Genomic DNA, 17,301 nt, shown 5'->3' on the forward strand with positions numbered 1-17,301 from the left:
AACTTTGATCAAAGGGACTTTTGCCCACATCTACACTCTCTGACTTTTCACACTTACAGTACGACAAAATGTGGGCTCCATATTTAACCCATCTGTGGCGGTGATATACACAGACACATACATAGGGGACTGAATCAGTGACCATCCAATACCAAGCATACTTCTTTATCATTTAGGCCACGGCTGCCCCTATGTACTAGAGGCAGGGAGACAAAGTAATCAATAATATTATAGCAGCAGGTAGTGTCGCAGTCACACAGCTCCAGGGCCTGGAGGAGTTGGTGTGTTCTCCCTGTGTCCGCGTGGGTTTCCTCCGGGTGCTCCGGTTTCCTCCCACAGTCCAAAAACACACGTTGGTAGGTGGATTGGCGACTAGAAATTGTCCGTAGGTGTGAATGTGTGTGTGTCTGTGTTGCCCTGTGAAGGACTGGCGCCCCCTCCAGGGTGTATTCCCGCCTTGCGCCCAATGATTCCAGGTAGGCTCTGGACCCACCGCGACCCTGAACTGGATAAGCGCTTACAAATAATGAATGAATGAATTATAGCTTTTTTTTTTTCTTTCTCCCAGCCACACTTCCACAACTCCCACCAACCGGAAGAGATTGCCAAAAGCTTATTTTTTATCAAAGGATCGGCTCTGTGTCTTTCATTTATTGATTAACTAATTGAGTTTCATGTTTGTGTTGTAATACTGTTATGTATTAGTTAATTTACACAACTGATCATAGTTCTTGCAATTGCAATTTAGCTCAATCAGATACTAGCCAGTAGGCTTTTCGACCGTGCTGGAAGACTGTAGTGCAGCTGCATGGTGAACAAATGTAGTCAGCTTTTTTCCTTTCAAAAACATTTATGTGATGAATTTGTCATAGTTTAATTTTTTTTTTTACTAATTTTTTGCCTGTAAGAAAAAGAAGAAGTCATGTGGACACCAATAAGCTACATCACTAACCAGCACTTAAGCCCACCACCTGCTGTTTACACTCAATCTCAGTGAGAAAAAAAATGTTCCATAAATCCTGTCAAGTAATTTTAGTTTAAGGGAACCATATGTCAATACAATGTAATTTACTTCATGAACCATTTACATTATCTTGTGATTATCATGATGTTCATAAACATTCAAGTACTGCTTTATAAATGATATTCAATGCTTATTCATGTATTATGAAGTCCTAGTTTCCTTGATAATACATAAGCTAGCATAAGATGTCCATAATTTATAAATCATCTTATTATCTTATGAACACTGGCATAAGTTTCACATGAATATTCAGGTCCTGCCTCATAAATATGCTATTCAGTGATTATACATGCGTTATGAAATCCCTATACCCTCTGTGGCCTTTGAATGTTGAATTGAATATTCTTCAAAAAACATTTTTTTAAATATAAAAAATGAACCAAAGGAATGTTACCATGGCCATTGCTACATTGTTCACTGAATTGCAACAGTAGGTAAGTGTTAAATATCATTGTGAATTTGAAGATATTAATATCTACCCTGGATTGAACACACATCATAACACCAGCCCACAAGCACCTTTGAGAAACAAGGGAAATCTATGTCACAAACCAATACTTCACAAAGCCTAGAAAATCTCAGCAAGTCTCAGATATCCGGAGCTTTTACTGTGATGAAGAGCGGAGTGGACAGGCACAAGGGTCCACCTGAAGAAAAGAGGGGGTTTTATTCACACATACTCCGCTCTACTCACTTCTCCTTCTCAATCTCCATAGACAGGCGTTTCATGTCCGTGTCTTTGAAGTCAAAGCTTAAGTTCTCCGTACTGTAGCTGAGGTTCGGGAGGTCAGCAGGAAGAGTGCAGGGAGAAAGTGGAGCAGCCTGAGAGGGGTAGAGGGAGAGATGAGAAAAATAAGACAGGAATTAAAGACAAGAATGAAAGAAAGACATTCAACAGAGAAAGAATGAGAAAAGAGATTGAAGTAGATGAAGAGGACGCACAACAGAAAGGAGAGTAAAAGATAAATTTAAAAGATGAATGAAAAAGAAACATAAAAAAGAGATAGATATAAAAGGGAGGGAGGCAGGGAGAGAGAGAGAGAGAGAGATTAGCTACATTCATAAACTGATTAAGTTTTTGCTTTTTTTTTAAATAGCAGGTCATTTATAAAGAGTTCATTCAAAAATAATGTACAATACAGTAAAATAAATTAAGCAAGCTATATAAGCAATATATTACAATTAATAGTACACACCATACTGAAACTCATTAGGTAACTAATTACATACTCAATTAGTTCATTGTCAACTGAACAGAACTAAAAAAAATTGAGAGCTAGTGCTGTGACTATATAAGTATTTATTTATTTATTTATTAAACTAAAAAACATGTTGAACACACTATCAACAAAATAAAATCATAGCACAGTGCTAATAGAATAAACCCCATTCAGAGTGTGACGTCCTGTAATGTAACTCTCAGACATGGTCAGATAGTGCTTTATGTTTAATAATACGCAGGCTGGAAGTAACCTCTGACGCATTTAGATTTCACAAATCTGATGATTAGATGCCTGTGCGATTCAGATAGAGCAGAAGGGAGCTTCTGAATGCCCAGAATAATATCCATCAGCTTAAGAGTAATAGCTCGGAGGTGCTGTCTCCTGTTACTCACATTTACATTTCCACTTTAATAGCATTTATAAAGGGGAAAAAAAATCTTTCATTTTCATGCTATTATTATTCAAATTCCAGGCTCAGTAGAACACACCGGAGCTGCACATTCAGCCAGAGTTTTATTAAATGCAGGCAGTAAGCGAAGTGCACTCTAACATGATGTGTATTTGACCCCACGGTTGTTATTCAATGGAGCCGACTGATGCGGCGACAACTTTCTCCGTTCACAATAGGCAAACGTTTTGATCCCAGCTGTAATCTGATTCTAAAGAGCAGTAATTTGCAATACCTGCAACGGCGGAACCTGTGGGACAGCTATCTGCACTGTCTGTATCAGCCCTTCTCTTTTCTTATCTAGTCAACATGATACTGATAAGGCTGGAGGATCAGTGAAGTAACTTGCTTAAGGCAAAATACTAGGAATTTCACCAAAGGCTCAGAAACGAAGGAGAATAGAAAATGTCAGCAGCTATGGACTGCATTATGTCTGGTGACAAATGAATCACATGCGTACACAAAAAACTAAATGCAAACATGCATAAAACATACAAGAACTGATGCAATCTCTCAGCCAAATATTTCTTGAATGAGAAGAGGGATCCCTCAGCTGTCCAAGGTCAGGTAACTCAACCTAACTGGACAGTTTGCATTCTCCTCCAAGCATGTTGAGTTTAATGTGTTAGCAGCAGTTCAGAAACTACATTACAATACTTGTATCACTTAATTACACAATATTTTTAAAGTGCTATACTATAAGGCATTTGCACTCGTGCTGATCTGCTCTTGTACAGCACAAATGTACCTATTAATCGAGGGATCAGTTTGCTGTGAGTAATCATGATGAATCACACTGTCCCTTTTTAAGACTGAAGCTAGGGTTGGGCGGTATAACGATAATACGGTATACTGCAGCACTTAAAACTGTGAATGGTATCTCAAAATGTGGGTGGTATATTGGTGTGTGTGTGTGTGTGTGTGTGTGTGTGTGGTGTCAAATTCCTGTTCTGTCTTTAAAAGTTGACTAAAACGTTCATGTGCATTTAAGAGAGCCACAGGGAGGGGGCGCTGTGGGAGCTCATTGACTGCTGATATCACTGGAGAAAAACACAAGCCGCAGTTGTAAGTTTAGCGCTGAGTTTGGGTTAAAAGAGAGAGGAAGAAATCCTTCACTCAACTTTGTGCTCACAGGTATAACGCTTTATCCTCTAAATGTGTGTGTTTTGAGCCTCAGTTTGCTGAAAAAGCTGCTGTGGTGTGCTAAACCACAAGTGCCTGTTAGCATCAGCTGTGCTTAAGTTAACACCGCCTTATTTAGCTTATTTTAGAAATGTTCTGTTCCTTCAGCACCAGTTGCTGAAATTTGCTCTCTCAGAAACGGGTTTTTATCGTCAACACAAAGCCTGACAAAGCACCTCCACGGTAATACCATATACTGCATACCGCAATAATATTCTGAGACTGTATGACTATATTGAAAATGTGAATTCCGCCCATACCGACCAAAGCTTTTAATTATGGATATTTAAATGAAATAAAAGAATCAATGCAAAATTAACACAATGGAATCATTTTTTATATTTATATATATAGTGTCCATTGATTTAAAAAAATTAACTTTAAAATTAAAATTTTAAATTTAATTAAACTTGTACTTAAATAATGCATTAATCGCCCATGTGTTTTAACATATTAATTTTGACAGCCCTAGTACTAATATATTACTCCCTTATACATTACTGTAAATACTGTTTAATCTTTTGGAACCATATTTTCTGGCTTGTATAAGCTGTCCTCATACTAATACTTCAAAGACTGAGAGAATGAGTCTAGCAAGAAAATCAATCATGTCTCAAAGGGAAAAAAAACAACAACAAAAAAACCATCAGCACTAAGTGGCTTCAAAAGATGTGTCAAAAGGGAGCGACAGCCATTGGCATCATGGCTAATGCGTGTCAGAGGGAGTTTGGTGGCAGGGCATGCTGCCAGTGGCCCTGCTGTGCTGGGGAAGTGGTGTGTACCGAATAGGGTGATTTGCTGGTGATCTCCAGCAGCTTGTATTTGGCTCTGCGCTCTGACTCCCTGGCCTCCTGCAGGTCCTGCTTCAACTGATCTGCTTCTTTAGCTCTGTGGAGATACATAAGTATTAGTGACTTGCCTTGGGCATGGGAAACCTCCTCTAACTGACCTAGAATGAGTCAGTTATCCTTAGTAAAACCAAAAAAAGGTGATATCAGTTCATACAGATAACCCAATAAGAATTCTGACCTTAACCCTGGGTGATATGGTGGTAGATGGATGAAAAGAAATTGAATACTCCTACTGAATGGAGCAGAGATAGAAAATTCCAATGGTAACTTTCTCTATTGCAGTGCCGAAATTAATTAAATGCATTATTAAGTACTATTTGTAATTCCAGATGTTTGTTGACACCATTTACAAGTGAATTCACTCACTTTAAAGGAATACTAGGTAAGATTTGATTTATTTTGCTGCTGGGGCTCCCCCTAGTGTAATTCATTTTTACAGCACTGCACTGAAATTAATAGGCAGGGGAGGGAATGATGTTCTTCCCTACCCTCCTTCAAAAGTTACATAGTGCAGTTTCTGCAATGTTGACCCCAGAGCAGCAAAGACAGAGGGTCGTTACTCCCTGTTACAGGTCACTGGAGCATCACAATGATTTTGAAGCTGTAATTTTAAGGTATAAATACTACATAGTGTTCCTTTAAGGTGTACTCATTGTGGACCCTAGCATTCACTTGTGTAAGAGCAACTGGTATGGCCCTCGTAGAAATGCATGAATGAAAGGAGAACACACACTTCTATCAATATCCTTGACTTGCAAGTATTAATGGGACAAGCAGGTGTCCACAAACATTTGGTCAATCAATGTATATTATCTGCATTTCTATTTGTGTTTTGCTCAACAGCCAATAAACAATATGATTAATAATAGCACACTGCCAAATGTTTCTTTCTTAAAGTCTGTGTGGGTGAAATTTCACATGGTTGCATACTCTGATGATTACTTAATGAGCAGCTAGAATGTACAGTGTAATGTTATGGCAGGAAGGAAACAGAGTATGCCCTGCAGTGGTGGAAACATCCACCAGAGGAAAAGTGCAACAGAGAGGAGGGAGGATGAAAGATGGGGAGGAGAAGGAGATAGAGGGAGAGAGGAAGAAAAGAAGAAAGTTGTCTAAGTGCCATGTTTAATTTTGTGGGTCATTTGTTGGTAATGGAAAAGCAGAATAATTCCACATGGATTTTGCTATGCACATGTAGAGACATAAGGAAGTGCTAGAAGGCTCCACAGAAATTCTATGGGAATTGAGTAATCAAATGAATACAGCCTTTCTGAACTTTTTTTAATTAACTGTCAATGTTTGATCAGAGGGTTTAGGCTTTGGAAATGTGATCATTTGTGATGTTGCAGTAAAATGAAGAAAAACAGCATTAATGTACTCCCAATATATACAAAAGCTTGTGGATGCCTCTTCTTAAAAGTAAATACAGCTATTTTAGTACCCACTGAGACCCATTTCTGACACTGCTGTTTAAATATGAGAGACTTAATACTAAGAATTTATAACCTTTTCTATTCTAAAAAGCAAAAAAAAAAAAAAAAAAAAAAAAAAAAAAAAAAAAAAGAATAAAATACAAAATAAAGTGAAAACAAAGATTAAACAAAAGGCCAAAAACAGAGAACACATTATACGTTATGATTACACATACCTATGTACGCAAAAACTAAACAATAATAATAAAATGAAAAGAGACCATTCTTTCAAAAAGCATACCCACAGGTTGGATAATAATTACGATGCAGAAGAGCACTTTCCTAATCAAACTTGCTCTTACATGTTCAACTAGTACCACAAGCCATAGCATACGATTCATGTCATTTTCCTACACGTCAGTTGATGTCAATGATAGTACTGGGGCATCATAATGGAGAATATAATTGTAGAGTTTGCAGTACGACCCAAACAACGTTAGCAAGATTATACCCAGAGCGTAACATAGTCATCATTTACCTTCAGTGTCAGGGTCAATCGCTTGGTGCTCATCACACATGTTCCCTACAAGTTGTTAAAGCCATGATGAAGGATGCATCTGACCCTATGACTTTATTCACCCAACTCTATAAATCAAGTGCCTATAGATGGGCTCTACATTCTGCATCGACATTCTTACTCACCTGTGGAACTTTCATCGTTCCTAACATACTGCACTAATGTTAAGGTCACTGAACGTACCCTTTCAATCACTAATTCCAACCTTTCCTACAGATGTCAATGCAGATCCCTTTAGGACTGTACTTACTGTTCAGTTGAGATACCTCTGTCTCTGAAGTCCCTCCATCTTATCTGTGTTCAAATAAGACTGGAGACATCCTTACAGTAATTTATCAGTTTCATTCTCTAATAAGTCCTCTGCATATACAAGATATGGTTACTAAAAATAGGAGCTAACTTTATAATACATGGGAGGCCTGTACTATCCCACATCTTAACATTGCATAAAAGGAGAGAGAGAGAGAGAGAGAGAGAGAGAGAGACACACACAGAGACACCCACCTCCTTTCTGATTCTTCAGCCATTTTCAAGGCAAGTATCTCAGCCTCCAGCATCTTCTGCTCGATCAGCCTCTTCTCCTCCTCATTGCGGATGGCCGTCACCTTTAACAGCCCACAGTAACCCACACTTGTAATATCACAGCTTTCTGAACCCCCTGAAGCTCCCAGCTATCCACACACAGTCCAGAATCTACAAGCTACAGCAGGACACAGCTCCAACCTACAGTTATAATAAATTTGACAGTTTTATTTAACCAAGAATTAATTTTGCATACATGCCTGCCTGTTAGTTTGATGTAAACTGATCCATGATTTGCAGACATTTCTTTCCACATTCTATATTGTCATCACTTCGTTATCAATCAGAGGATAAAATACACCATCCAGCCCATCCACTCGAAGTATAACACACTGTGGTCCAGAATGTGCCTTCTGACATTGAGTTAGCACTTTTCAACAAACTAGTGGCTTTCAGTACAAGTACTATGAGGTTATTTATATACAGAGGATAAGAATAAGAAAAAACACACACACTATGCTACATTTGGTGTTATATTTTTTAAAATACTTTCTTTCCAAAGCTGCTAAATGACTCATTTACCCTCATTAAGGAAATCCTGCCTGGGTCTCCTCTTGACTCACCTTGATCCTCTGGATCTCCTGCTCTGCCTCGGCTGCTTTCTGAGCCAGCAGTTTGGCCTCCTCTTCAGCTATCTGAGCTTTCTCTGCTAACAGATCAGCTGTCTCCTCAGAGCGTAGCTGAGAAGGACAAGAGTGCAGAGAGTGGATAAACAAATAAGCAAACGTACATTCAAAAACAAACACACAGAAAGTGTTCTGTTTTTCTATCAGTCATTCTAGGATAGTAAAGCACAGCAGAGGTGCAGAAGACAAACACTCAAATAAAATAACTACACAGGAACTGGTTCCCTAGGGTCCTCAGTAGTTCAGTAGTCCATGACTCAGTGCAAATAGTCCCGAGAAAAAAAAAGCAAACAACACAGAAGCAGAAAATACTCTTTTTTTTTTTTTTTTTTTTGCTTTAAATTTAAAATCTTAGAAACACACAGGGATAATAATCACAAATCAACTGTATATTTCATACAAACATCAATAACGATATTCTTCAGAAACTCAAAGATGTAGGTTTAATTTATAAATCAGTTACACTAATGAGCTGGAATACTTTCCAATTTACAAATATTTATTTATTTATTTATTTATTTGTTTTTGCTTGGTCAAAATACCCAAAGCATTGGCTAGAGAGGTGTAAAGACCCCCAGCAGTGGGTTGTGGAACTGCGGTCCTGTAGCTGGAGTAACAATACGTTTTGGACGAGCTGTAGTGGCATCTGTGACTCTCAACAAACCATCTAATATCAGTACCTGGCCTTTCTAATGCTCATGTGGCCAAATTCAATTAAACAGCTAGTGTAATCTCCCACATTTACTGTAAAGCATACCCAGAGGAGGGGTATGAATACCCTCGAACAACTAGCCATACCGTGCTTTATTAGTCTGATGATTGTAGGGAATATTTATTCTCATGTGACAATATTTGCCTTTTAATGCACAGAATATGATAAACAAAATATGCTACTTAATATGTTTCACATATATCTTAGTCAGCTTCTTTTTATGTAGAAAAAACATTGCAAAATTTGACAAGCAAAGAGAAAATGCTGATGTACTTTCTAATCACAGTTGACAGCTCTACTGAGAATGGCCCTGTCTGAGTGATGATTTCACTTGAAGGTCCCCTGAGATGTTAGCAAACCAGGACCACACAATCCTGCAGATAAAGCTCAGAGGCAAATTAGGGCAGGGACAGGGATTCTCTTGAGAAATAGACTCTATAGGAAGATTTCATCAGAGGAGGCTGTTTGCAGTCTATTGCCTCACCAGTGCTTCATTGGCCATATGAGCTTCATCCTGCAACAGAATGAGTCTGCGCTCCAAGTCATCACGAGCTCTCTCAGCCTCCTCCCGCAATTGCTTCTCCCTCTCCAACCTCTGCCTCTCCATCTAAAGAGAATAGGGGAGGGAGGGAGAGAGAGAGAGAGAGAGAGAGAGAGAGAGAGAGAGAGAGAGTGGGAGTGGGGGTTTGAAGAGGGGAGAAGGTGAAGGCCATCAGGAGAAAAGGTGAAGGATGGAGAGAGGAGGAAATCTATATCACTTTATTGGAGAACACTGTTCTTCAGCATGAGTGAGTGTGTCACAAATGCAAAATTCAGACAGCTCCACCGTGGGCGTGAGTGAAGAGTCGATATCCAAGGTGCCTCTTTATTTTACGACCAGCGAGATCTATGGGGATTCACTTTCAACTTCATAATGCAAGTTTAACTCAATAAAGTGGAGTTGGACTATTCAATTCCAGGAGCACAAACAGCTAAATGGCATCTAGAAGTGGACCCTACACATATTTTGCCTCTGTGCCTCTAAACAAATCCAAACAAATGTAACAAATATGGTTTTAATTAGTTTCTCAACCCTTGCAACAAACCCTTACATTCAAGTTATCACCATACAGAGAGTGAGCTGGTGAAATTCATTGAATTCTTACGATTTTAGCACAAAGATCAGTGTTAAACAGTGGAGCCACTAGTTCACAGGCTCTCTGTAGCTGGTATAAATATCTCTTTTGAAAGAAACCTGTAGTTGGTTAGTGTTCTAAACACCCAGTCAGAACAACCTGGTTATAGAATCTGACTCGCTCTTAGATTTCCCAATTCATTAATTTCTTCAGCTAATGCAACACACACACACACACACACACACCTGTATATGACAACATTACATTTTAAAACCAGCAAGGTATTTGGCAAGTGTTGTTGTTAAACTAAATTGCTTGGTGGAAGGACTGTTTATTGTGACATCCCATGCCAATTTTATCAGTTCTACTCACCTTATGAGTGCACTTTGCAGTTCTACAATTACAGACTGTCCCTTTTAAACCTATATATCAGTGATCAGTGACCCCACAATTAAAATGGATAATACATATAGAATACTGCCAGTACTTTTATTGCATAGAAATGTCTTTTGTTTGCATTTGGCATGAAGCCTAACAACACCCTTTAACTCAGGTGAAATCACTGTAACACATGGTCTACTACTTTAATGATCCTTAAACTAACACCAGAATAGCAAATTATGATGCAATTTTTGAAATTAATATCATCATATCACAACCCAATCTCACCACCCCATCTTTTTCCATTTCTCTTTTCTCCAGCCCTCACTTTATTTCCAACCCTTATCCTTTTCTCTCCCACCTGCCTGCGGGCCTTCTCCTCTCTAGCCTGTGCCTTCATCTGCTGGACCTCCAGAGAGTCCACTCTGCGTCTCCTTATGAAGAGGTCGTGGTTCCCAATGCACAGCTGCAGAATCTGAGCCAAAATAGATGGGACAACAGCATTCAGCTGGGTTATTACACATATTTCTTAATGCCATTTGTATTGTGTTTTGTACACCACAATCAAGTTCATTGATCATAAGGTCAAGTTCATTTTGCTTTAATCAAAAATTAGATTCAAATATTTTCAGTCTGCACTTGTCTTATGAAGTTAAATCTCTTTAACAGAACAATAGAAAGTGTTTTATATTTAGTTGCAATATACAGTTGTGAGCCTGATGATTAAATAACCTGTTGTGTTGATCTTATAACACTGCATTTACACTGCACTCCACTCTTAAATATAAAGGTGCTACAAAAGATTATTTTAACAAGACCATAGAAGCACCACTTTTGGTTCCACAAAGAACTATTTTTGTTTAAAAAATGTGTGAGAACTTTTTAAAGGTTTAAAAATCCATCACTCAACCAATTTAAACATGATATAAAAATGGTTCTCTATGGAACCAAAAGTGCTTCTTCTATGACATCCCTCAAATAACCTGTTGTAGCACCTTTATTTTTAAGTGTGCTCCAATATGGCAATGGACATTAACATACTCCGCCTCTTCAACTGGCAGCACACAGTTAAATAATGGTAGTTCCAGTATCATTCAAACAATGTCCTGCTAAATCTATTTTGAATATGGAACAATCCTTTCAAGCCCTGCAGTGTTGACAGAGTGAGAAAACACCAGCTTCTGACTGGATAGACAAATCATTTTGACCAGATTCATCTGAATGAAGTTTTTTCACCACACTAAATCCTCCGGACTTAACGTGCCAGACACATCAACCACTGAGAAGCTGCATGGGATGGAACAACACGTCCCAAAGACATGAACGGGATATATCGCGGTGTATTGACACACACTGTAAGTGCTTTGTAAGTGCTAATAATCTACAAATCTTGTTCAGTTTCAGAACATCACTTCATTTTTTTTTAATTTGCTGATTTTAACACAGTGTACAAATAAAATTTGAAATTGTGATTTTCTAAAACTATTTCTACCGTGTATGACTTTTAAGGTTTCGTAATATTTTTTATGCCATTTCTAAGTTCATGTTATTTCTGTTTACCACAGGTCTTTTTACACTTGTTTTGTGTGTTTTACATTAATTGATTACCAATGTGTAACATTCAGCAAATAACCAGTAATTATGTGTTAAATGTCTTCGTAGTAGATGATAAGTATTTATTTTCACAAAGACAAGGGGCTTTTAGACTTCTATAAGCGTCCAAACATCTGTTTTGAACTCCAAGTGTTTTATGTCCTCACAGAAAAGAGAATATTAATATGCAGAAAACCACTACTGGCTACTGACAACATTTAACTCTTCTTTTGCCAAATTCCACTTGGCTTTAGGCTGTCCATTCTGGGCATGTTTCCTAGATACAGATTAGCCATAGATTAAAATTCTGGCCCAAACACAATTTTCAATGGTGAATTAACAACTACTTTGAAATGCAGTCCAGGACTAGCTTTAATCTACGTCCTACAAACACCCCCTCCAAGATTTGGTAGGACACCCCTCAGCATCAATGGGCCGAAATGATAAAAAGATGCCGTGAGGTACTTACCAGTTTATTAACCCGCAGTTTGGAAGAGTTGAATTTGAAGACATCTGCTTTCTTATCCAAGGGCTTAATAGCAAACTAGATTTAAAGGAGAGACATAAAAAACACAATTAGACTTTTACTGTCCCATAAGGTACACACCTCAGAGTGGTTGCAAGACATGAATTTAAATGACCGTTTCAAATTATCCTCAATTTGTGTAGTTACAGTAGAGGTCATACTCAATGTTTAAAGCTAACAGAGAATGGGTGAGGCATATGCCCCATTACAAGTCTATTGTAAGCCTTTAAGAGCATGATTTATTGGAAAAAGATTCACTGCTAACAGGGGTTAATGATGCTTGTAGTAGGTATGTGAACAGAAATCAGATAACATCTGAGAAGTCAAGTGATTACCACAGAAATCACTGGAACGGATTACCACAGAAATCGTACCTAGTATATTACTTAAAAGAAATTCTAATATTAAATCTACAAATAAAATCAACACTGTCTAAGTCACATCTGATGAACATTTGCAGAACCCTCTTATAACACAGGCTTTTTATTGAATCATCCCCATAGATGACACGGGACAATCTGGAAAGGCTGCATGTGAGTTCACGACCCCCAAAGACAAGCATCAGGTGGAGCCCTGCAGCACTGGGTTGTGGAGCAGTGGATCAGTGTTCTCCAGAATGAAGGCGCTCCATTCAGTATATCTGGGATAAGATTTCATGGTGTGTGTGATCTAGAACTATTCATCTAACACAAATCATAAGGCTTATTACTGTCCTTGTGCCTGGGTGCATTTGATAAGTACAGTACAGAGCAAATTACATCAATATCACACAGCACTACGCAGCTGTAATACAAGCCCACCTCTTTGTCGCTGTAGGAGATGTTCCGGATTTCATTCCAGGGGAAGGAGATTTTGGGAGTCAGTCTGTTGTTTGAGTTGTAAATGTGCAGGCCGAGGGCATCAACACCCAGGAGCAAATCTGTTCCCTTTTTATTCTTCCAGACATAAATCAGCAGTGAATAAAACATATTTATTGCAAGACAATATCAAAACCATGAATGGCATGCCGTTTAACGGAGCACATAGAGGTCATGGCAGCCATTTAAATTCAAGAGATAGAACGTGGCAACTGTTAAAACCTTGGATATTGTACAACCAGGATGAGACAGAAGAGTATAGCTTTACATTTCAGGGCTCTAGATCTCCCCCCATGTATGCTGAGGAGTATGTGAGGGCTGAAAACAGTGGAGATTAGGCCAACATTAATAGGAGCTGCTCGTCCCAGAGTTAGGTAGTAACGACCGTATAGCACAAATCTCCAGGGAATCCACACTGAGATCATTACACTGGCATACAGTAGAACAGCCAATTCTTACCCTAATGGAAAAGTAATTGACCCCATACATCTCCAGATCCTGCGCTATTTTTAAATACTCCATCTCAGCTTCATCTCTGTAACAAATAACACAGGAAACAGAGAGAGGAAAGAGGGGAAAAAGAGTGAAATAGCAAAAGAAAAATGCAAATGAGAGAAGCAAGAAAAGAAAGGATGGAAAGGGAGGAGAAAATAGACAAAGAATGTCATGAGAATAAAGAGGGGACGAAGAAGAAAAAGAAAATTGAGCATGACAGAGGGAAGAGGGAAAGAGACAGACAGGGAAAGAGTGTGTGTGTGAGAGAGAGAGAGAGAGGGGGGTAGCGAGAGAAAGAAGTACAGAGAAAGAGGGAAAGAGAATGCCGGAGAAGAAATTTAGTCAGAGAGAAGCAGGAGAAAAAGAAAGAGGGGAAGAGAGGTAGAGTGATCGAAATGAGCACAAAAAAAAGAAAAGCATTAGGGAGTGACGGAGATATAATAAATGAGTAAGCAAAGGGAAAAAGAAAGAGAGGGGGAAGTAGAGAGGGAGATAAAGAGAGATAAATTAGTCATGAATCTATTCCCCACCATAAACCTTAATGAGGAAACTGCAAGTAGCGGAGAGTAGGAATTTTAAATGAGGCAGCATTAAACACATTATACTCTCTGAGTAAACTTCAATGGTCATAAAGCAGGTCTGAATGAGAGAGCATCTACACAAACACATTACATAACATTCACACAATAAATAAATAAATAAACAAACCCACAAATGCACACATTCATTCTCTTTCTCTCATGGACTGTGAAGAGAAAGAATATCTGCATATTTAAGACAGACATTAGCCTGCCTCTTGCCTAGCATTCCACCAATCTTTTGATGCGATACTATGCCAAGCTCTGTATGTGTGCGTGTGTGTGTGCCTCAGAAATCTAAACAGCAGGGTACTGCACTGCGCCACTTTCCTTCATAATCTCTCAGTATAAAGTCAGAATATGCCGCATGCATGTAAAGCACTTCTGAGGCTACAGAAACACTTTGTTTCAACATTTCAAAACCTATTGAGGAACACTTTCTTCGATCCTGAATATGAATTGTTCAGGAGAGCAGTCAAACAACTGTCAGTGTGTGCTTTTGTTGATTCTGCACAAAATGTTCCTGACTTTATGAAGTACTTTCTTTTTACTCAAAATTGCAAGAGCATTTTATTTATTTCACTTTACTGAGGTTAGAATTTAGAAATACTTATTAAATTCTAAGCAGTTTCTTACATATAACTACTATTGCATTTTTATTAGGAATGGCAAATGATTTAAGTAATCATTTGTGATTAAAGGGAATGCCCACGATTGTGAGGCTCTGCAGTTCTCTCGTTTGTTTGTGCACAGAAGCACTGCATCTTTTAATGTGGAATGGAATGCTTGAGGAGAAAAATGACTGTTGTTTGTACGTGGCTGATGTTTACACTCTTTTTACAACTTTTTATTCACAGTTTGAATTACCCACAAAAACTCATTTGTTGCTCGAGTTGTTTAGTTTTGTAGCACTTTCGGTCTGCGTTTACTTGCATGTGGTTAGTAGTCTACCAAATTTGGAGTGGGTTCCTTTTACATTGCCTTGCTAAAGATGCATTAACTTGGAAACATCTTACAATCACAGGCCCTTTCACCATGTCCTTCAATGGTCAGATGACTACAGTCTCTGATTGTAGAGCTACAAATGAAGTCTACATTAGGAGTTGAGCTGATAAAAAGAGTGAAACAAGGAGCTGGCTTTAATATTTAAAGCTAATCAGTGTATACCCATATGCAGTTGTGTGCACAACCCCACACAGGAACACACACAAGAGGAAAATCTGTAGATGGTAAAAACAACCTAAATTCACATAAAACATATGGGACATGAATGACCAGTCGTCCCCAAAAGCTATAAAAACCAATGTGCAAGTGTGTGTGAGAGATACCTGGTCCTGCCTCTGTGCTCAGCGTAGCAGACAGTGATTCTCTCCTCCCACATTTCAGCAGTCATCTGATAGAGATTAATCACCTGGACACCACAGGGAGACCATCACAGGGAGAGCCAGGACTAAATCAGGACCTGAGCCACTTACAATGTTACAGCTATTACTACAGCCACCAGCCTGCTCTTGTCATTTCATTACAGTCAAACAGCTGCCGGTGAAGAATCACCACATGCAACACCACATCATGGGGTTCCATTAAAAGGAGAATTTTCTTTACATTTTTTTTTTAATTTGTGCAAATTAGAAATGTGTCAAAATCAAATCTCATTATCTTACACTGAAAGTTTAACAGGTTTATTCCTTCTCCTTTAAAGTTATCGTGCTGAAGAAACATGATGGTTTCGTTCAGTGATAATGATGTATTGTTAATGAGATAACTGCCCTTACTGAGGAAAATGTTTTGAGCATCATTAATTTCTTTTGGAAATATGTTCAGTTCTCAGTCCATTTTTTGGAGCTTTTAAAATCTGCCTTTAATGTAACGACGACATAAAACCAAAATAAAACTGAGGGCCAACTGGAATATTAAAAACACATTAATGCGAGTGAAGCCTAAGCGTCCAATAAATTAAAAAAATTGAACTTTTTGCTTGAATTTATTAACATAAAATGAACAGATATAAAAGAAATCAATATTCTCACTAATATAATTAACAGCGTTTTAAATTTCAACTCAGCACAGTCAGATGTTTGCATTATGCAAATAGACACAATTTATAACATTACAGAATTGTACATATGACATATGTATAGTCCATAAGTCTCAAGACTAACAATAAAAATATGCTACTCATTTAAATAAAAAAGACCACATTAGAACTACAGTAAATACATCTTCATATAAACACAGTCAGGACAAACCTCCAACAGTCAACAGAACTATTTACTCACCCTCTTCGGTAAAAGCTCCTCCTGGGCCAGAAAGCCTGGTTTGTGTACATTTGGGTCATAATCGCCATACTAAAACAGGAGAGAAGACACCAAAGGAACACTTAATCACATGAGTCTAAATAATCAATGACCATTGGTATAACAGCTGCAATAGCTGCATGTTCATCTTCTTTCTTTGTTATTCTCTCCTCTCCACAGCAAATAATAAATTAAATCTTCTTTATCAACTAACTTAATTATAATGTTGTGTAATATTTATAAGGATCATGATGAATAATGACACATTAAATAAGAATATGCTTTTCTGAGCATATTGTGGATGCTTAACTGAACAAACGCATTATTTATTATAAAGATTATCAGTCCAGTTTAATTGGTGCATTATGCATTATTATAAGTGGTGAAAACAAATCTTTGTATTTTCAGTTTATAATTCATTTTAATTATAATGCTTTGGCCTGGATAATATCTAATAATAATCATTATGCCATTTACAAAAATAAATTCATGAATATTTTAAAGGAACACTAGGTAGTGTTTTAACCTTAAAATTACAAAATCACTGGGATGCTTCACAGACCTGTAAAAGGGAGAAAAGGACCTCTGTCGTTGCTACTCTGGGCTCAACACTGAAGAAACTTTGAAACTTCTGGAGAAACCTCCCTCCCTTGATTTCAGGCCAGTGTTGTACAATTAAATTACACTCTACAACAGTGGGGAAGCCCAGGGACAAAAATACAGAATATTAACTAAGTGTTCCTTTAATAGATTTCTGAGCTCCATGGTTTAATAAACTATTTCACCTCTTGGGAAACCACAACAGATCATATTTACACAAGT

The 17,301-nt window shown here is 38.0% G+C and overlaps 1 protein-coding gene across 2 annotated transcripts in view; it reads right to left on the reverse strand.

Annotated features, from left to right (window-relative positions):
- LOC136676345 (merlin-like) overlaps window positions 1-17,301 on the reverse strand; it is a 49,460-nt gene that overhangs the window by 9,978 nt on the left and 22,181 nt on the right. Inside the window, exons 6-16 of one of the 2 annotated variants that reach the window (XM_066653283.1) lie at window positions 16,462-16,530; window positions 15,511-15,593; window positions 13,569-13,644; window positions 13,053-13,187; window positions 12,196-12,270; window positions 10,495-10,608; window positions 9,122-9,244; window positions 7,863-7,979; window positions 7,222-7,322; window positions 4,660-4,765; window positions 1,719-1,846 (exon numbers count right to left, since the gene is read on the reverse strand). In XM_066653283.1, the coding sequence (XP_066509380.1) occupies window positions 1,719-1,846; window positions 4,660-4,765; window positions 7,222-7,322; window positions 7,863-7,979; window positions 9,122-9,244; window positions 10,495-10,608; window positions 12,196-12,270; window positions 13,053-13,187; window positions 13,569-13,644; window positions 15,511-15,593; window positions 16,462-16,530 (1,127 nt within the window). Of the gene's footprint in view, window positions 1-1,718; window positions 1,847-4,659; window positions 4,766-7,221; window positions 7,323-7,862; window positions 7,980-8,944; window positions 9,012-9,121; window positions 9,245-10,494; window positions 10,609-12,195; window positions 12,271-13,052; window positions 13,188-13,568; window positions 13,645-15,510; window positions 15,594-16,461; window positions 16,531-17,301 lie in introns of those variants that run through there. The other variant, XM_066653284.1, reaches the window with a different exon arrangement.

Source organism: Hoplias malabaricus, chromosome X2 (assembly GCF_029633855.1).
Source record: "Hoplias malabaricus isolate fHopMal1 chromosome X2, fHopMal1.hap1, whole genome shotgun sequence".
Taxonomy (NCBI): domain Eukaryota; kingdom Metazoa; phylum Chordata; class Actinopteri; order Characiformes; family Erythrinidae; genus Hoplias; species Hoplias malabaricus.